Below are 21564 nucleotides of genomic sequence, written 5' to 3'. Positions count from 1 at the left end.
GTGTCTCTCCATAAAGACAAGCTAAAGATTCTTAACCAGTGACACTTGACAGTGTGATGGGGTGTATCCTAAGAAACCACGCACTCACTTACACCTTCTGTTTTTGGGAACGCAGCAGATTCTCAAGATCCAAACAATCAACTTACCTTTAGCTTTTAACGCAAGAGATTAAACTACAGGTTCTTTAAAAAAGTGTCTTTCCTCTTCAAATCCTAACAGCCCCTCCAAAGCATCCCCACGGCTCTTTGCCCGATCTCCAGTTTTTCAGTCCGATCCTACAGGATCTTTACAGAAATGTCTCCACAGGCCCAGTTCCACTAACACCGCATCAATACGGATAAACTCCGGAGTTGGTAACGTTACGGGAGAACGTGGGACACTAGCCGTAGCACTGCTGCCAGATCGTCTCCCACCAATTAATCTATTCTCAACGAAGCAGATGACAATCCTGCGAGCCGGCAGCCTCTCAGTGTGACCTACATTCTCCCATCCTAGATGCCTGTATTTGCTGTGCTTTCAAACGCTGTCACACATCGGGAACAAGCAAGCAACCGCAAGGAGACTCGGCGTTGCAGGCGTGTTTGATTTATGCAAATCAACGCTGATTAACTGATACGGGGGACTCGGCTGAATATTCATTTTGGTGACAAATCCAGTACTCTGGCTTATATCCCCCAAATCTCCGGCTTAATCCCCCAGAACAATAGGAGGCCATTTTTATCCAGCCTGACCTCCTGTCTGGGAACGGCCCCATCCCGTGAATCCGTCCGCATCTTCACTGCCTGCAGAAACGGGGGATGCTCGCGCAGCACCGACGCTTCCCCACCGCAATCGCCCCTCCAGAGCTTTCCGAGCAGTCCGCCTCGTACGCCACCCGCAGCCACCAGCCACTTCAGAGACGAACAACAATGTTCAGACTTACAAGATGCAGAACTACAAGAGTGAAGGGCACTTTCCCAACCTGAAAGGCTTTTTGAAGCGCTCCCGTTTCCCTTCAAAGCGGCAGACAAGTTGTAAGCGTGCAAGCTTCCTTTGCGCATCAGTTCGTTGCAAGGATGCATGATAAATCTAGGTCAAGACCACAGCCTTCCAGCGCACCAGAAACTGTCTCTCCTTGCCAGTCTCACTTGAAACCTCCTCAACGATCACTCTTCAGAGATTTCTATTAAAATCACAAGTTAGCACCTACATGTTAATTCCGGAGTAAATCATCACAGAAGTCAATATTGCTACCAGAAATGCTTTAAGAGCACTTGGGGGCAGTGTTAAAAACAAAACTAAAATCAAATAATCAGGGAGACGGAGGTGTTGCGAATCGTCTGCTCTCTGTACACCAGGCTGCTGCACCTACATAGCAGCTGCGACCCTCCAGCCTCCACTGTTGTTCTTACCTATACTGAAAAAATTAACCATCCTCAGAAACAAATCCTGACATCTCTTCTGTTCCACTTCACTCCCTCCAATAGAGAGGAGGCCATTACTCTGCCTCTATGCACTGGATACTTGCAGACATAAATCTTTCTATTAGCTGGAACACAAGCAGTAAATTTATTTTTTTTAGTACAGATTACGTCCACACATTCAGGTCTCAGAAGGAACAAGGCTGTAAGGAAAGGAACAGTATCGAAATGTCAAGAATTCCTTCAAGCTGCCTCTCCTCAAGTGGCATTGCTCAGACGCTTAATAGATCAATAACAACACGAAGGGCTGTTCATCCCCACACCTGGAATTAAAACAGCAAATCCAAATGAGAATCATAGAACAGTGTGGGTTGGAAGGGACCTTCAAAGACCACCCAGCCCAACCCCCCTGCCAGGAGCAGTGGCATCTCCAACCACATCAGGTTGCTCAGAGCCCTGAGCACGTTTCCCGGAATGTTTCCAGGGATGGGGCATCCACCGCCTCTCTGGGCACCCTGGGACAGTGCTCTATAACTCAGCGTAAAAAATTTTTTCCTAATTTCCAATCTAAATCTCCCCCCCTCTATTCTAAAACCATTCCCCCTCGTCCTGTCGCAGCAGGCCCTGCCGAAGAGTCTCTCCCCACCTTTCCTGCAGCCCCCTTTGGGCACTGGGAGCCGCTCTCAGCTCTCCCCGGAGCCTCCTCTTCTCCAGGCTGAGCAGCCCCAGCTCTCTCAGCCTGGCCTCACAGCAGAGCTGCTCCAGCCCTCTCAGCATCTGCGTGGCCTCCTCTGGACCTTCTCTAACTAGTCCATATTCTTTTGATGTTGGGGGCTCCAGAACTGCTCCCCCCTGGCTGGGGATGCAGCCCAGGGTGCCGTTGGGTTCTGGGCTGTGAGCGCACATCACCGGCTCATGCTGAGCTTCTCGTCCACCAGCACCCCCAAGTCCTTCTCCTCAGGGCTGCTCCCCATCCATTCTCCCCCGAGCCTGGATCTGTGCCTGGGGTTGCCCTGACCCACGTGCAGGACCTTGTCCCCGGCCTGTTGAACTCCATGAGGTTGGCACGGGCCCACCTCTCCAGCCTGGCCAGGTCCCTCTGCATTTAAACACTGATCTGTAAACTAAAAAGCTAGTAATGAAGTTTCTTTTCAAATATTATTAGAAAATACAACTTTGCTGTAAAGTCAAGATAATGACTCCTCCAAGGGAGGAGCTAAGACACACGAGCTTAAAAACATTAACTAGGGGTGCCTGACTGGAGGTCTGTAGGGAAAGGTGCCTTAACCAACTGAAGCTAAATCTCCAAGAGCCCCAAAGAACCGTGCTTCTAGTAACCTTGCCTTGAGAGGCACCGCCTGCTCCTCCACGTTCAGCAGGAGCGACAGCGGCACAGGCATTCATGCCTCAGCAATCCAAGCCGCACTTCTGGGCAACAAATGCACCACTGGCAGTTTCAATGGGAGAGGGCTGAGGCAGCACAAACGAACACCGCGGGTTTCTCCCTCCGGCAAAGTGACCGATATTTCCCAGAGTTAAGAATCCAGCACGCTTAACTTACGCACCAATTCAGACGTGTTCAAAGCACAGCTGCCGTGAATTCCGGGTGCAGTGAGCCCACCTGCCGTTCGCACCACGTGCGCTAAAACTGAGATCCCAGACAACAACGAAGGTTCAGAGAGTCCCACTCTGGGGCAAGTAACCTGTCACGTACGACAAGGACAGAAGCCCTTTCTCAGGCCAGAACCAGTTAGGAAGCCTTCTCATCCGCTCCTCCCCAGCTGCCTTTATCTAATTTGTAAGCATTAATGCAACTTTTCTCTACTGCAGTCTAAGTGTACGTGCCAGGCACTCCCCAAAATAGCACGCAGCACAGAAAGATCTGAGGTGGCCACAGAAAGCCGGCAGATCAACTGGCGAGGTCGCACAGGATCTCGCTCCGCTTAACAGTTCCTTCCAGAGAGCGAGTTTCAGAAGTCACGTGAAAGCGCAGCTCAAATTTACATTTAAAAAAATCTCCGCTCAGAAGGAAAACTGAAGCTTCCTGTTGACACCACCTACGCTGCCACTTAGGTCCGTGAGACCACGCACAGCTTCAACACAAGCAGTTACTTCTTCCAGAAAACAGAAACTTTACCATTTTGTTATTCCTGCCGCTAAACCTTACACAAGGCTCCCACAAACAACACAAAAGAAAATGAACAAAGGAACTATTTTAGTGATGTTTTATGCATACCAAGGGACAAAAGAGACAATAAGGTTTTTATTCGTCAGGTAGTAAGGGGGGGAAGGAAGTGAAGCTCTACCAAGAAACAGTACTTACTTCAGAGTTGTTCCCATGCAGCAAGAATCTCTGCTCAGTGTCAGCTCATTCCAGACTGGAGGGCTGATTTAACTCTCTGCCATTACACCTTTCGTTTTGTAACATGCTCAATAAACTTCTCGGAGTTCTGCCAGCCACGCGTACCAGCACGTATTTTCAGAGAGGGCATCACAGGCAGCAGCCGCACCTCCCTGTGAACCCCTCTGTCAGCCAAGCCCTTTAGGTCGCACACCTCAGATCACGAGAGGAAAGGTCTGGGCTCCAGAAAGCTGACAGTCCACACACAAATTCACGGCTAATTGGAATTCTACTCTGAACCATCAAGGATGCATGCTAAGTACATCCGAGTTCAATGACAGCCAATTAAATCCATTTTCCTGCATGTCTTAGCCTACTTACGCTGTATTTGTCACCTAGAAAATAAATACAGTACATGAATCTGCTTTCACTGCTTCTATTTAGGAAACAGAAAAATTGTCACTACTTACTGTAACAGTAATTTTGTCCTCAAATTACATTAAAATAAAATTCCAGTTAACAGCCCGGCTAACTCCCGCTCAGCAGATTGACAAGACAGGTAACACGTACGCGAAGGGCCGGAGATTCATTCAGAAAAGCATTAGCTTAGGCAGGTGCTGTGCCGCGGAGGTCATTGCGGAGATTCAGCCAGCCAACCCTTCATGGATAGTCGGAAGCTCAAGAGCAGCCCAGAAGCTCTCTGCCTTCCCAGCTGCCGTAAGGACGACTTCCTGCAGTGCAGAAGCTCAGGTCAGTAATTACAACTCCTCACTGCTGGAAGTACCGAAGAAAGGAAGGAGAGCCCATCACTTTGGTTCCCAGAGCAGACAACCCGCTGGACGCGCACTTGGCGAGCCCGCTGACCTGTATCGGACCAGCTTCGGCCATGCCAGCAGATGAAAGGCACCGAAAACACCGAGACACCCCCACCGGCACCACACAAGGGTTTCAAACTTGTAACGGCACAACTGAGGAGTCAGAGATTCTCCAGTTGTTTCAACAAAGGATTTTGACACTCGCTTGCGTGATGCAGTCACTGTCGATATTTGGGAAACGAAAGCCGGTAACGCCCCACGCGCTTCACAGTACGTCTGAAGGCTGTCAAAGCCAACGCGGCTTTGTGAGGGCCAGGTAGTCACCACGCCTGGACTTCTCAATGTTCTCTCTGGCCAAAGTTTACCAGCTGCCTTTTCCAACTCACCGAAAAGCACGCGTGTGCTTCTAAGCAACTACTTATTGCTGGCAAACCTGATTTCTTTCATTGCAAACACAAAATATTACCGTTATTTATGGAAGTATCCTAAGCCAAGCTTCCCAGACTTGCCCAGCAGCATGTTTCGCCACCGTTGGCGCTGGATACGCACCGCCAGTACCAAAGCACCGAGCACTGCAGTGCTGCTGCTATCTCAGCATCCTTCCCTTTACGAGGGGGTTGGAGACGAGCTGTGACCCGGCCCCTTCTGTGTAAAATTTTCAATCGGAACGGCTGGTTAAGGACACACCTATCATCTCCTACACAGCCTCCACAGACGGCATTGTCTCTGCCGTCAAATACGGAGGCTCAGCTTTGAGGCTGCAGCTTGCACTACACGAGGACAATTCAATGTCTGTTTAACTGAAGCGGGTTAGGATGTTTTCAGTTCCCGAGTATCAGATCGTACCTATACTCCAATACCCAAGTTTCACAAAAAGCTTTGATTTATTAACCCATCAGCATCAACACAGCTTCACCAAGGGCAGATCGTGCCTGACCAATGTGGTGGCCTTCTATGACGGGGTGACGGCATCGGTGGACAAGGGACGAGCAACGGACATCATCTACCTGGACTTGTGCAAAGCTTTTGACACTGTCCCGCACGACATCCTTCTCTCTAAACTAGAGAGATGTGGGTTTGATGGACGGACCACTCGGTGGGTAAGGACTTGGCTGGATGGCCGCACTCAGAGAGTGGTGGTCAACGGCTCGATGTCCATGTGGAGACCGGTCACGAGCGGCGTCCCTCAGGGGTCCGTGCTGGGCCCGGCCCTGTTCAACATCTTTGTCGGCGACATGGACAGTGGATGGAGAGCACCCTCAGCAAGTTCGCTGACGACACCGAGCTGTGTGGTGCCGTCGACACGCTGGAACGGAGGGATGCCATCCAGAGGGACCTGGCCAGGCTGGAGAGGTGGGGCCGTGCCAACCTCATAAAGTGCAACCAGGCCAAGGGCAAGGTCCTGCACGTGGTCGGGGCAACCCCAGGCACAGATCCAGGCTTGGGGGAGAATGGATGGGGAGCAGCTCTGAGGAGAGGGACTTGGGGGTGCTGGTGGGTGAGAAGCTCAACACGAGCCGGTGATGTGCGCTCACAGCCCAGAAACCAACGGCACCCTGGGCTGCACCCCCAGCCAGGGGGGAGCAGTTCTGGAGCCCCCAACATCAAAAGAATATGGACTAGTTAGAGAAGGTCCAGAGGAGGCCACGCAGATGCTGAGAGGGCTGGAGCAGCTCTGCTGTGAGGCCAGGCTGAGAGAGCTGGGGCTGCTCGGCCTGGAGAAGAGGAGGCTCCGGGGAGAGCTGAGAGCGGCTCCCAGTGCCCAAAGGGGGCTGCAGGAAAGGTGGGGAGAGACTCTTCAGCAGGGCCTGCTGGGACAGGACAAGGGGTAAGGGTTTTAAACTGGAAGAGGGGAGGTTTAGACTGGACATAAGGAAGAAATTTTTCACACTGAGGGTGGTGGAGCACTGTCCCAGGGTGCCCAGAGAGGCGGTGGATGCCCCATCCCTGGAAACATTCCAGGCCAGGTTGGCCGGGGCTCTGAGCAACCTGATCCGGTTGGAGATGTCCCTGCTCCTGGCAGGGGGCTTGGGCTGGGTGGCCTTGAACGCTCCCTCCCCACCCAAACCCCTCTGTGATTCCATGATTCTGTCAAGAACCAGAGACCTCACAGAGTCAAAGCACAGCAGCAGGTGCTTATCTTCGGTTTACACCAAGTTCTGGGAATCTGTACGACAGTTTCCACACCTCAAGCACAGCCACCACAGCATGACCATGAAAGCTCCTCCAGCTCCCTACTCTTGGAGATCAAATATTATACACCAGATGTTTCCACCCCTCCTCTGTGAGTGAGTGAGAAAATGAATGGCAGTATTGTCTAGTTAATTAGCAGGAGAAAAGTTTGAAGTAATAGAAAAAAAAAAAAAGGCCTATTGCTACAATGTTGCCCAGAAGCATCATATTTATCACTGATTTATCACCCTTTTCAGCTATCTACTGTGACACTCAAATTGAACTCACAGAAAGAGCCTGAGAAACAGGAATCATGCACCTTCGAAAGGGTGGGAAAAACCAGAGCAATGTCACACAGCACACCCAGAATCAAAAGGTATTGCTACCCAAAAGCACTCGCCTCTCCCCAAGCAGCACTGGAGGCTGCAAGACTTGTTTGGATTCTTTGGTTTGCTATAGACACCGCAACAAGGTTAGCTGCGCCTCATCTGCCAGAAGAAAAAAGCCTCAAGCTCTCAACTGCAGTGAAAAGGCACTGCGCCTCGAGACAACGAGAACAGGCGCTCGCTTGCAAGGCAACCAGAGACTCCGTTCCAGTTCTCATGGAATAAACCCATTTTCCTTCGCACTGGCGGGAGCCAGCGGGGTCACACAGCCATCCCGCCTCAGCAAAGGACCTGCTCTAGCTCCCTGCATCCCACATCTGCCACAAAGCATCTCTGATGCCGAAAGGGACTGTGTTAGAAAATTACATCACAACTTACGCAGCTCTGAGGTAAAGAAGAGTTTTACCGAGAGCTGGGTCAACAGCACCCTAAGTTACAGGGTGAGAAACCACAGTGCCGACGGCAGCTCTCACCAAAGCGGCGCCTGCTCGGAGCTTGGCGGCGGTGCGGACGCTCCTGCAAAAGCTAGATGAGCACCTGAGCTTGCTCTGAGCAAGACATCACACGCCTTCTTTATCAGTTGTTGCTTCTGCCTCTTCAGAAACCACTTTGTTAGAAGCTGCTCACAAAGCTGGTGGCCATTATCTAACACTCTGAAGATCAAAAGGAGAATTCCAGCAGGAATCTCTCCAGGCTGCAGTGCTTTCGATTGGATCCCATCCCGCAGCAGCTCCGACACACACTGGGAATTCAGATCCCCAACCAGGGCCTGTCCTGGCACCCAGGAGCAGGAGCGAGACCAAGGCAGCCGTGGAGTGTGCAGCGTGCGCTTCTGACACCCCACAGCAGGGCCACGCTAACTCGGGGTGCCTGCCATCTCTTTAGAAACGTTTTCATTACCCCAAAGACGGCAATCCCATCATCCCTCTGCATTTCCAGCCACGGACCACCTCCATCACAATTTTTTCCTAACACCCGGGTGGAGTTTTCCCTGTTGCGACTCGTGTCCACCGCTTCTTGCCCTCAGCAGCAGCCCCAGGCAGCGGCCGCAGCGAAAGCCCAGGACCTGAACCCGGGCAGCCGCATCTCCCGGGCTCTCCAGCCAGGTCAGGGTCTGGAGCACGCTGGGACACACGGTCACCACGACTGAGCAGACGCCAGCGGTGCAGGCTCGGAGCCTCCTTCCACGCAAACCATCAGCACTTCTGCTCGCTAGCCCTGCTCGCTGAAGTAGGAATGAGAAACACCAGGTTTTCCAGAGAACTCACGTTTCTGGTCCCTGCTGTCCCAGACATACCAACGTTAAGTACAAAATCCAAAGAACTAGCCAGTAGGATCTTTGTTTTTGCCAGAAACTTGGGTAGCTGGAAAAAAATCATTTTGTTGTTTACTGGAAAGATCAAAAACCCAGGTTGAGATGAAAGCATTTCACAGCACGCTGAACGCAACAGAAGCGTTGGTGGGATTCGTTTACCCAACAATTAGACAACTATATTTAAGCTACACATCTAAGCTTCCGCAAAAGCGACAGGCGTACGGACTGCCACGTTCAGATGGATGGAGTCTTTTCTTTTTCCTTCGCCCCAGTTACAGAAGGAGCCTAGACAGTTAGCCCATGCTGACAGACCCGCTTTTAATGAGCTAGTTATCTAGAGGAATATTTGAGCATCTGAATTTGAATGAATTTTCCCATCTCAGGAAGGGAAGAGGATAGGATGCATCCTGTAGCAAGCCTTGGAAGGTGTGACATTAAGATTGCAACCCAAGAACTGGAGACGTCTAGATGCTGCTACCAACATTTTCAACTGTTTTTAATTACAAAAGTTCAGACATTTGCTGTAGCTATGCAGTGGTAAAATAGTTTAAGAAGTGCAATCAAGTCAGCTACCCTACAGGGAAGCGAGCTGCCAGTGAGGGGTGGTGGTGAGGATGGAGAGGTAACACGCCTACGGTTAGAAGGGCAGGGGGGATGAGGCTGGGCAGGGGGGATGAGGCTGGGCAGGGGGGATGAGGCTGGGCAGGGGGGATGAGGCTGGGCAGGGGGGATGAGGCTGGGCAGGGGGGATGAGGCTGGGCACAGCAACAGGTGGGACATCAACAGGTTAACTCATATGCCCAGCTGTCTGAAGTTAATAACTGAACATCTGAAGTGAAACGTACAATCATCTTTAGAAGACCAAAATTCTGGTCCCTCTGACCATCCCAGAGGGCAGAGTAACTCTTATTTCAGGACCAGGCGCGCACTGTTCAGCGAAGGCTGCCATGGAACAGACACAAGAGTGATCTCGGAAGCCACAGGATGACACAAGTTGACAAGATCAGCTTTAACAAACCTTCCAACGGCCTCGTAAATCGAAGGTAAGTGGTACCTTGGCCTGACCTACACCAGGTAAACATCTGAGGTTACCACACTACTACCCTTCCTCATAACCACACCTTTGAAGGGTTCTGAAGCTCAGACTTTGGGCCAAGACAGCCTCCCCCTGAGACGACGTCGATCGCAGCCCTCCCAGACCGCGGCACTAAAGGAAGTCCCAGAACACAAAGGAGCATGCCACACCAGACCCACGTTATCGGGGGGAGACTGTTCCCAGCACTCCCCAAAACCCAACAACTGCTTCAGCATATCCAGTATCTGTAGAGCTAATCACCAGCTGAATTCCCACTGAATATGGAAAAACACCAGTTTGGAAAGCATCCTTGAGGAAAAAGCTGTACAGGTACGGATGTCAGCGCAGGTATTCCATACTTAACGGCAGTCAAGCGAGCAGCCCTCTTTCAGGGAGCGTTAAGTCAGATTTTGGAAGTGCAAGACACAAACGGGTATTTCTCCAGGTTCTGCAGTATAGAACAGTCATGGTCCCAGGGGGAAAGAAAGCCTCGAGTTGTTTTAGCTCCAGAAAAGAACAAAAACATGCAGAGACTTCTAGTTAAACCCACACAAGACTTCTAGTTAAACCCACGCAGAAAAGAAAAACCCACACAGTTAAGTTGTACCGAAACACTAAACATTAAAGACTCGCAGCAGCAGCTCTGGTCCCCTTCCTGTTTCCCTGGGGCCAGACAGGGAATTCCCGCAGCACGGGGAATTTGACAGGCTCGTTTTTCACAAAGCGTTTCTGAAGTACCTTACCCCCTCGCAAGGGTTACACAAAATCAGCGCTGCCTGAAACCCTTCTCCACATGTCATCAGAAGGTCACACAGCAAATCAGGCGCTGGCTGCCGCTGCCAGGAGAATCCACGCGACCGGCTCTCATCCGATGTCTTTCCCGGGCATTTCTCAACCCCAGGTGGGATGAGTTTTCCTGGCAGGAGCAGCCCGCTCCCAGTCGCCATCCCTCCCGAGATCCTCCAGCTCTTCCCTCCAGGACGCCACTAACAAGCAAGAGCACGTCGCCCTTCCGTGGCTCCCGAAAGGAGGAGGCCAGGAGCGAGCTGTTGCCACCCGAACGGTGGAAGCGGCCCACGCCCTGCTCCCGCGGGCTGCCAGGAGCGGGTACAGCGAGCACGGCCTGCTGAGACAAAACCCCACACGCTCAGCACTGCCGGACTACAGGCAGCGACGTCTGCCTAGCACCGCCTAAACACACCCCTTCGAGTCAGGGTTATGGTTTTTTTCCTATCTCCTGATGAAGCACTTATCAACAGACTCTCAAGCAATTCTCTAATTAAATATCAATATTAACTTTAAGGGTAGAAAAGATTAAGCATTTTCTCAAGATAAAGAACGAGGAGTAATAGATTTTCTTCCTCAGGAGGTAAATCAAGAAGTCAAGAGGAAATCACTTCTCTGCACCCCTTAGTTGTGCTTATCACTCCACAAGGCACTAAAAAAGAGTCCTTGGTTTCCAAACGAAGGCTGCATCCCTGCTTAGCAGCTCCTGAGCAAGTTTCCTACCAAGATAAACAGGCATTTTGTTCAGTCTTGCAAAATTCAAGAGCAGACCAGGAATTATTCAGACAGGCTGTCTCAGGAAGCTACAGGCCCGCGCTCCGAATGGGAAACACGCTTCACCCCCGCAAACGTCAGTGGCTTCATCCACTCTTTATCTTCGCCACTTACTGCTGAAGCGACAGCTCAGCCTCCTCCTGGACACAGCGCTGGCTTGACTGGAGCAGCCAGCCTCCGCAGGCTCCTTCCCATTTGTCGCCACGTCTTCTGACCACGCTCAGCGCGTTTAGCTAACAGCTGCCTATTAGTTTCAGCTGAACAGAAATAGCACGTCAGCGCAAGGACAACCAGAAAAAGGAATAGCAGGGCTACGCGGCCGGCGCCGGTGCCGCCAGCACGCAGGTATGCGCCTGGGGAAGGAGCTCAGCTGCCTTCCCGACCTTCACCAACTGGTTTTGCCCCGAGGCAGCGGCAGCGCAGGGAGAGGAGCGAGCCCAGTTTAGGGTTTGTTTCACACTGGGGGCAGGGAGGAGGGAACACTGGGCACTGGCACTGCTGCCAAGTGCCTTGTATCATGGAACTGCAACCCTAAAAGCGCATTTTCAGTACGAGTGCCACCCATTCCAGCGTTCTCATGTCCCCAGATGCCCTACGCACTCTGCCAGTACAGATTTATACTGTAACATAAGAAGCCAGATCAGAGAACTGATCCAGTTCAGCTGAAAAATAGCTATGTTTAAAAAAAAAAACAACCAAAAAAACCCCAAAAAACCAACACACATCATTTCCAGCCAGCTCAGCTCCTCAGCTCTTCACCATACAGCTATCCACACGCTTCTCATCAGCGCCGCGAGGCATGCACGAGCAAAAACTTCTGCCCTAGATTACCAAAACCCAAACACCCTCCCCACCACAGCAAGTCCAGTTCGCTCTGTAACCCCTCTCCTGGGCACCCCAGAGACCGAGCTGAGGAGAACCACTCTCCCCAGGCCCAAGAACACCCGCTCCGCTGCCAGCGGCCAGGAGCTGAGGGGATTCCCAAGCTTGACACCGCATCCAGAGCGTCAAGTCCAACAGCCACCAATGGATCCACTTCCATTTTCTACTGTCATTCTGAGCCCATTTATATTTTCCCCTCCAAGATTTCCCATGACAACAAGTTTTACAGCTCAGTTACCTATATGTAGAAATTATTTTTGCATCTCTTGCTGCTTGATGACTTTTGGACCCCATGTCATGGAAATAACTGAACAGGAGTCGGGGTGGTGTTTTTGTTGGGGGAATGGTTTGTTTTGTCGGTTTTGGTTTTTTTTTTCCCTAATTTACGTACTCCGTGCCAGGAGTCAGATAAGGACTGAACCCACAGCCTGGGCACAATACGAACAAAACTCAAAGTTGTTTGCTGCTCCTACATAATTTGCACCTAGTTTGTTTTCCCACAGTCTACCAAGTTTTTCCCCATTCTCTGTCTGGGACTCCTTCCTTCTCAATATTGATGTATCGCAACCATAGGCAAACAAATCCTCATAAGATGTATGAAGAAACTTGTTATATTTACTATTAAAAAAAGAAAATCACTGCCTAAATGTACCAATATGCAATGATTCCAAAGCAAGCGGAAACACAAGAAACTTTCAAAGTACCTGAGAAAAGAAGATTTCATCAGAAAGCAGTTTTCGTACACCTTTGCACTTAAAACAATACAGTTTGCGCACTCCCAGCACAGCTCTGGCATCAAGACCTTCCTGTGTTCGGAATAAAACACGGGGTGATCAAACCTCAAAGCCATACTGCTCTTCCTCCCTCTCTACAAGCAAGCTGCCGTCAGCGTGAGCAAAGACCAGAAATACGGAACACGACTGCGTCTCTGGGATGGGCTGAGACCCGTGAAAGCTCTACCTACCTCAGCAGCATTTAGAGGGAATCTCGCAGTGATCACACTCGCTTTGTTCTCTTCAGCGCATTACTAGAGGTAGCCATACTTCATGGGAAAACATTTCTTGTGACTCATCTTAATTTGCATCTTACTTAGTCAAACAATAGCAATTATATGCCTGAGTTCAGTTTTGACGTTCAGATTTTCAGACGGGCATCCCTGCAAGCACAGCCCTCCCTACCTGCTCACGCCCAGGCAGCGGAGCCCAGCGCTTCACAGAGCGAGCCCGCCCGATCAGCATTCGACGGTTCGCTTCAAGCCGTCATCAACTTGCCACGTTGAATGCCAATTAAAAAACTGCTAAAGACAATTTACGTTCTCAGGTATACATTGACTGGAAGATACTTATACTAACATTTTTAACATTAAAAATGAAGAAAATCTGCTGGTAACACGAGCGGCAGCAGAGAAACTACTAAAATTAGTAGCGTCTGGGGAGAGGGAAAGCCAGGCGGCAGTCCATTTAAGAGCAGCCTCCAGGACCCAGTGCTTTGGAGCAGCAGGGAGCAACACCAGTGCCCAGAGCAACACCTACCACCAACAGGTCTGACCCAACTGCACAATTTCTCAATAAAAGGTGCCGTAACAATGATTTCTGCACCGGAGGATTACTGAAGAGCTATTAAGAATAAAACCAGCTTGCGATAGACTAAGTCTTCCACAATGTATTCCCCTTCTACCTGAAAACAGCAAGGCAGCATTTGAGGACAAGGCCCCTGCTCTCTCCAGGGAGGTTACGATGACTTAGGGATTCTTGCAGAAGAGCCATCTGGATTATTTATAGTACCTCCAGACAGGGTAATGAAATCATTCACACGGGCTCCTCATCACATCCAAAAGCTTAACTGCTGCTTGAGCAGGAAATATTAGATTGAAGCGATTCAAAGTCAAATGTTAAAGAGAGTACACCGAATTACAGGAACAGTAAGTTATATCCAAACTGCCACCATGGACCACGCTGAATCAGTCCTTAAAACGCGTAAAGGTGAAAGTAAGCGAATGTAAGTCCCTAATGTGAGGCAGAAATGCAGTATTACTGTATCTTCACTCAGATACGCAGGCTAGCCTTTGGGTTACAGCATGAAAGCACTTCCCTCACTCGTCTTTTACAAAGACCGGCTAGTTCCAACGTTCTTTGAGACCTACCTTTTCCCGTCAAGGCCAGGAAGGCCGCACCAGTCCCTGCTTACAGCCACCACTACCACGGTACATTTCACGTGCTCAGCTACCTCAGGTTCTTGGTGGAGCAGTGTAAACACAAAAGCATGAATCAGAGCTAACAAGCTACCAAGTGTCATTATTTTTTTATAATATAATGAGAGATTCAGCCAATAGGCCGGTCACCTTCAATGTCACCTACTGTGTACACAAATGCTGTGGAAATAGTATTTCCTTGTTGCTACAGGTCAAAGACTCCATGTGAGGTTTCTCCTGAAACTCTCCTCTTCCGGCTGCAAAACCAGCCCAGGCTGTGCAGCCGCCGCAGGGGGATTTACCGCAGCGGGAACCCCCGGCAAAGCACCTTCTCGAGCTCCCTGTTACCTTCCACCACCGCAGCAGAGGAAAACCTGAGCAAGTCTAAAAACTGTACTCACCGGCAGTAACTTGAGATCACCTATTTTCAGACAGATGACTCAATCATTTTGTTGCAATAACGCAGAGAACAACTAAGCGGACAGGTGGCTTAACGCAGTTCAAGACTTTTCCTTCACGGATGGGCTGCTTTTTAAAGGCGCCAACGTAGAGTTTTCCCCTTCAACCGACACTGCTTGCACGGGACATTTTCCCACCAGGTTTCCTCATTAACCAATCACTTACAGAAGAACTCAGGAAACAATGCATTTACACCATCTTTGGGTGGTTAAGCACCTAGAATTCGGCACCAAACAAACCAAACCCATTGTATCCCCAAGGTCTGGCTAAATCCCACCCTGAAGACGCAAGCCTGACACACTCTGACACACCAACCGCTCATCAAGCGGTGTTCACAGGCACCACACCTAGGCACTTAGCTCAGAATTTCGGAAATAAAGCCTGTTCGCCTTCCAGTCTACGTGCCCTCCTAACCATTTACGCACTCCAGAAATAAATACCTACTGGTCTAAATCGGCCTGAATGTTCAGAAACACTTCCAGACTCTACACATGCACACTTGCTACTAAACCTGGTGATACCCTGCTTGAATGCTCAAAACCTGCGGTTAGACCAAGAACTAATACTAATTACTAAATTACTGCTTATTAAAAGTCACTGATCGCTAAAAGCACAAGTTTCCTGGAGCAAGAGCCACCACGTATCCACTGACTTCTTAACTAAGGCGCTGACTATTTTTAACGTTGAGAATTGAAATAAACCTTCCCAGCAAACTCAGAAAACAACAAACGCCATGTGATCCAGGCGAGAATTTGCCAAGCAGCGCAGAATTACACTACGGTCACGGCAGCAAAATAAATACAGCCTTCAATAGTCAAGGTATGTGGCATCAGGACACAAGATAAAGCAACTGTCACACGCATCCATCCTCAAATCACCCAGCTGAGGTCAAAAGACCTTTTAGGCAGCAACTGTGGCATGACACTTAGCTGTCCCACATACATTTTCTTTTCACTTCAAATTACCCACGGGTTGCTTAAGAGCATCTTTTCATGTCTTGTAGCTTCAGCTGCAATTTTTAGGGTGATGTTTCGACACTGATGAGGAAGTACACAAGAGCGTACTTGCACCCAGCACTAAGATTTACACCAATACGCGATGTTCTCCTGCCCTCGGTGAACAGCGTGACCAATCATTTAAAGGATTTATATGAAGCACAAAAAGCCAGATCCAACTGAAACCCTCCAAAGAAGATTTTTTTTTTCCAGATGTAGGTATCCGCCCATGTAACACCAGCGGGTACTGCAAGAAAGAGTGGAGGCATGAATTCTCCTAATTTGCCAGAATCAGCCACCAAGGCGACCAGAAGCTGCTGACCTCAACTCTTCATCTGCAAAACAAGACGGTGCTCAGGAGAAGAAAAAGAAAACACTAGGACAAACCTAGGGAGAAAGGATGTTAGGTGCAAGGCCTGCCTCACAGCACGGATTAAACGGAGAAAGGAAAGCCCAGGAAAACACATAGCTCTCCTTCATCATGTCGAAGGAGCTGCGCGCCGAGGAAGGGTTAAAGGCAGCTTTGCCAGAAGCCCCGCGGCTCGCTCAGACGAAGGAAGGACAGCTTTGTTGGGTGAGAAAACAGACCCCACCCACACGTGTAATCATTTCTGCTAAACCACATCAATAGCGCCGGAGACACCGTGCGGGGATGGCAAGCCCACCTCCCTCCTGCCTGCGAGGGGCGAGGGATTTGGCGCTGGCGGAAGGAGCCAGGCGGGCTCCCGCCGGAGCTGGCAGAGCCTGCGGGGGACAAGCAGCCCACGCAGCCCCCGAGGGAGGGGAAAGAAAGGGTCGCTCTGGGTCAGCGACAGCGGGGAAACCTGCTGCGCTCGACCGCGGAGAGAAATCACCTCATTCCTCCCCGCAGCGGGGGCGAAGCCGCTGCCGGGTGTGACCGGGGCGGCCGGCTCCCCGAGGATTTCACGTCCGCAGCGACAGCAAGGAGGCGGAAAGGGTGGGGACAGGGGGTCCCTGCCCACACCCGCCCGCGGGGGCTGACACGAGACGGGGAAATCGCGTCCAAAAGCCCCCGGCGGCAGGGGAGGGCTGCAGGAGCTGCCCCCGCAGCGGGGATGGGGCTGGGGGGAGACGGGGGCGGCGGGGAGGGGGCACTGACCGATGGTGGAGATGAAGGTGGTGTTGAAGGCATCGTCGGAGAAGCGGAAGAGCACGCAGGTCTTGCCGACCCCCGAGTCCCCGATGAGGAGCAGCTTGAAGAGCAGGTCGTAGGTTTTCTTCGCCATGGGGAGGCGCGGCGGCCGCCGCCGCCCGCTCCGGCCCCCTGCTCGCCCCCCCTCCCGCCGCCGCCGCCGCCCTCGTTCACCGGGCGCTCCCGCTGCCGCTCCGCCCGCCCACCCCGGCCGGCAGCACCGGCCGCGCCGCTCGGGAAGGCGGCGGCGAAGGAAGAAGAAGAGGAGGAGGAGGAGGGGGCCCACAAAATGGCTTCCTGCCGCGGGGCGGCCCCGGCGCCTAGCGCGCTCCCCGCGCCGCCACGGGCCCGCTTGCTGCTCACGGGGAGGAGGCGGCGGCGGCGGCCGGCCTCATAACCCCGCGGCTCGGCTCGGCTCGGTTCGGCCCGGCCCGGTTCCCCCGGGCGGCGGCGGCTCCGGCTCCTCCTCACAGGCGCTGCCGAGGCTGCGCGCGCCGCTCGCTAACCGCGCAGGCCGCCGGGCGGGGACGCGCACGCCGTGACGTCAGCGCGCACGCAACGCGGCTGCAAAGAGGGGAGGGAAGGGGAGGGCGGGCGGTGGCAGCGATGATCCCGCCGGTCCCGCCTCCCCGCCTGCCTAGCCAGGTTCCCATTGGGTGAGCGCCCGCCTGTCAATGTCGCCTCCATGCGCGAAGTGGGCGGGTGACGTCGGGCGGGGCGGAAGCCGCCCCCTAGCGGCGGGCGGGGCGGGGCGGGGCGGGGCGCGCCGGGCCTTCACGGCGGCTCCGGTCCCGGCCCCCGTACCGGTAGCTCCTCCGCGGTGTCCCCAGGCCCTGGCAGCCCCCGCCGCCGGCCCCAGCCCCTTCAGGGAGCCTCCGGCGCAGCCCCCAGGCCCAGGCCTCGCCGGGCCGCCCGCAGCTCAGGCCGCAGGCTCCACGCAGGGCCTGGGCCCCGCACCCGCCGGGGCAGGCGAGGGGCGGTCGGTGCCCCGGTGCAGAGCCCGGTGAGGACGGGCGCAGCCGGGGGACCGAGCGCGTACCCGGGCCCTGAGCACCGCGGCCCAGCTGAGACCGGAATTGCCCCTCCGCAGGGGCCCTGCGCACTGTTGGCGGGATGAGTCCCCGCGGACGGTTTAATATCGCATCCCTCCCGCCCGGCCCCTCCCGAAGTACGCTTCCGCACGTCTCCGCAGGCACATCCTGGGGGTTTTTCCCATTGTATTTCGATTTCTCAGCCGCCACGGCTCCCGCTTGCAGGGACGCTTCCCCCGCAGTGAGTGGGGCGCAAGCCTCTGTCTCCAGAAACCTGGACCGGGTTCTCTCCAGGAGCTGACACAACAGAGAGGGCAGGAGTTTGCGGCTTTGCAAAGAAGGTTTATTTTTAGCGCTTTGCCAGATCAGTTTAAGGGCACTATACGAAACCCTTCCTGTCTACGACTGAGCAGATAAGGGGGAAAACGCCAGCATCCGCTGAGAGCTCCGCAGCGACGGCGCTGCCACAGATACCGGCTGGGGACCCTCGGGCCGGCGGCTCCCAGCCCGTCCCCAAAGGTTTATCAGCAGAGGCGCGTTGCTAGCTGGTGGCACCAGTGTTTACAATAACCTTTTGTCCTAGAGAGTTTGTTAATGGACTTCAAAGAAGTTTCTCTTTTAGGATCCTCGAGAGGAAGCAATACAGTCTTGCATATCCCACTGCAAACAAGACAGAGTATTTTCCATCTGGCGTCCAAGACTGGCCCTGATGTTAAATGTTACCCCGTGACTGACACCCCACCAAGGACAAGGACACCCTTGCTCAGGAGACCGTCACCGCAGGGCTGGGAGATTTGGGGATGTCCAGCGAGAGGCAGAACGGTTCTCACCGCTCTCCCCATCACATCCTCCCACGGAACTTGTGTCCTGATCTCAGGAGGGCACTGATCTGATGTGACGAGGGGTGATTACCCAATTAAGAGGAAGGGAGTGGAAGGGCAGAGCTAGCAGGACCCGGCAGCCTCTTCCCGGCTGTCAAAGCCCGCTTGCCAGGAACAGCTGAGCCTGGTTGCAACACTGAGCCACAGATGCGTGCCCTCCAGATCTCGCCATGGGGAGGGGAAAAGTGAATCACGAGCGAGTTGTGCAACAGTATTTAAGTTTGGGGAGGCTTGCTGGAGGAGAGTGGCGACATGCTAGGCTTGCTGGTTACTCAGATCCTCTCACAAAGCAGGGCCCAGCCCTTGGGATGGAAGAGGTCTTTGTCATCGCGGAGGCATCAGCAGCCCCACCGCTGCAGCCAACAAGCAGCTTTGTTTTCTCAGTACTCCTCCCCCAGCCAGGGCAGGACTCCGCTGCTCGGCCCCTGGCAAGGCTCAGGCCAGCTGAAGAGGTTCTGATCCCACCATTTCTGGTTCCTCACCTTGAGGGATGAGCTCCTACAGAGCCCTCCGGCACAGAGCCTCCCAGCCCTCGGTCACCTGCAGCTCCCGCTGCTTCAGGAACGGCTGGAACCCAAAACTTGTGTAAGGAGAAGAGCCTGACAGGGCTGGCAGTAACAGCCCCAGGCGCTCAGGGCGCGGTCTGAGGAGGAACAGAAAAGGGGTTGAATTTGCTCCACCTGCTGCTGGACAAAACTGTCCTCGTAGCAGCGGTGACCCCAGCGTGGTCCGTGCTGTGAGTTGCCTGGGCGCCGGACCAGGAGCTCTGAACTCCAGCCACCACTGCCTTTTTGATTTCGCTGTTATCATTGAGGCGGGGGAACTCAAAATGTATAAATACCAAACTATACGCGGGCGGGAGCTGGGTGAATTTTTCAACACACCCCTGGAGAACCCAATGTAAGGAACAAGCTTTGTCAGAAAGATGAATTCCTGAGGAGGGGAAGTAAAAGAGATGCAAGGAGGGTCCCCGACACTGCTTTTCTCTTTGATTTTGTGGTGTTGGGTCTCACTGAGCTTCCCAGCCAGCCTCCAGCTGATCCACACAGCCGGACCGAGCAGCTTCCAAAAAGGCCATTTGGCGGCGGCAGGACGGGCCGGTGTTTGGAGCGGCACCACTGCCAGGGGATTCGGGCTTTCACCAGCGTGGATCGCACATCCCTGCCTCTTATCCTGTCTGTCTCGCAGGCAGGGCTGTAGTGGACAGCCAGAGAATAAGAACAACAAGAAAGGCAGCTCCACGACCCCCAAACGAGGACCCTCTTCCCCTGATTCTGTTCCAGCTGGCACCACCCCGTGGAGAGCAGAAGGGCTTGGTCAGCACTTCCAGGCGCGGCGAGGATGCAAAGGTCAGGCAGTGCCCGGCGCGCCTTTGGCAGAGGGCTCGGTGTGCCGGGTACGTCTCATTTCTGCACAGTCACCTCGGCTCCGCCAGCGCGGGCGGCTCGGCAGGGCTCTGCCCAGCGGCGGGCAGCGCGCTCGGCCGTGTCCCAGGAGCTTTCTGCCCTCGCCGCTGCCCAGCGCGGCTCTGCACCACGCACCGGGCAGACCTCGGCCACGCGCTCGCAGCGGCTCCTTCCCCAGGTTTAACGTTTAAGGACCCCTCTTCCCGTGCCTCTGCCCCCCGCCCTGGACAGCCACCCCCCTCCAGAAGGCTCAGCCTCTTCATCTGCTGCCAAAAATTCCTGCCCTCCGGTCGTAGCATCACTCGCTTATGCTGGGTCATGATCCCACGCTGCCGGCAGCGGGAGAAGAAGCTCCGCATTGTTGTCGTCAGTGCTTTGCAGAGCCAGTCACCGCCTTGTTTTCCGAGGTTTTCCACCAGGGAGCTGAGCAGCGATTAGAACAAGGGACTGAGAAACGGCGATTGCCGCTCGCCGCCGCCGCTGAATGATGCTTTGACCTCTGGCGAGCGGCAGCACCGCTCCCCCCCCGGCACCCAGGGACTGGCTGCGTACCTGGCGCAGAGGCAGCGCCGCCTCCAATTTCTTGTTCTTTGTGGAGCAGCGGGGGTCACTGAATGGAGGGCTCCCTGGAAGCACGTTAACGGTAAATAAGCGGTTCCCTGCAGTGGAAGATGAAGCCTTAGTCCCTGCAGCCGTGTAGGAAAGGGGCTGCCCCACGCGCGCCGGGGATTTGTTCTGCTTAGAGGAATCTCGGGGGGAGCGTGGGAACCCCCCAGCGTGTTTGTTGAGCGCCGTGCAAGCAGAGCTCTGCCTCTTTCAATTCCATCTTGCCAGCAGATTACGAAACCCTTTAATCTCTGGGCAGCGATGCTGATCTGGTGCCTTACAGACACTGCTCACACCACATCTGTTGAAAACCCGATCCCAGATAAAAGCCCAGAGCCTCCCACGTGGCTGCCGGCAGTCCCTGTTCCCCCCTCTCTCAGCTCCCGTGGGACGATGACAGAGGTGAGAAGAGGGAATGGCGGGGCACAGCCCGGGGCTGCGGGACCTCAGTTTCCCCACGTGACGCAGGATTCGGGGCAGAGCCGGGACGCAGCTCGAGGGCCGCGGACAAGGGGCGCTGGGCACGTGTAGGCTCCAGCCTGCAGCCCCCGACACGGGGCAGGGCTGCAGCTCCTTCCAGCCCCTCGTTAGCGTGGCTGGTGATCAATGAGGTGACACAAGATACCGCTAAGCCATCCAGCCCCGCATCCCAACAGGATTCATCCTCTGGGGCCACGTCAGAAGGCCCTCTCCTGGAGAGCAGCCCCAGGGGCCTGCAGGAGAGGCAGCGCTTTGCGGTAGCTTTTATTCCTCGTCTCTCGTTCGTCAGGAGATGCAGCTCATCGCTCGCCCGGCTGTTTTCAGCGTCTGGGGGTCATTTGGAAAACGGGCAGTTTCCTTTAACGCCACGCCTGCGGATGGGAAGATGCCGGAGCTCCGTGCCCGGAGCTGGCTCC

General features: G+C 53.7%; 1 protein-coding gene across 2 annotated transcripts in view; it reads right to left on the bottom strand.

The window, feature by feature from the left end:
* The window catches only part of RAB10 (RAB10, member RAS oncogene family), a 45386-nt gene extending 28146 nt beyond the window's left edge, over positions 1-17240 (bottom strand). The window contains exon 1 of one of the 2 annotated variants that reach the window (XM_086743302.1): positions 16712-17240. In XM_086743302.1, the coding sequence (XP_086599428.1) occupies positions 16712-16838 (127 nt within the window). In that variant the 5' untranslated portion in view covers positions 16839-17240. The remainder of the gene's footprint in view (positions 1-16711) is intronic. The other variant, XM_086743301.1, reaches the window with a different exon arrangement.
* Positions 17241-21564: the final 4324 nt, after the last annotated feature.

Source organism: Chlamydotis macqueenii, chromosome 3, assembly GCF_036417535.1.
Source record: "Chlamydotis macqueenii isolate bChlMac1 chromosome 3, bChlMac1.mat, whole genome shotgun sequence".
NCBI classification, from domain to species: domain Eukaryota; kingdom Metazoa; phylum Chordata; class Aves; order Otidiformes; family Otididae; genus Chlamydotis; species Chlamydotis macqueenii.
The sequence above is the reverse complement of the archived record's forward strand: the minus strand, read 5'-3'. Positions and strand labels throughout refer to the sequence as shown.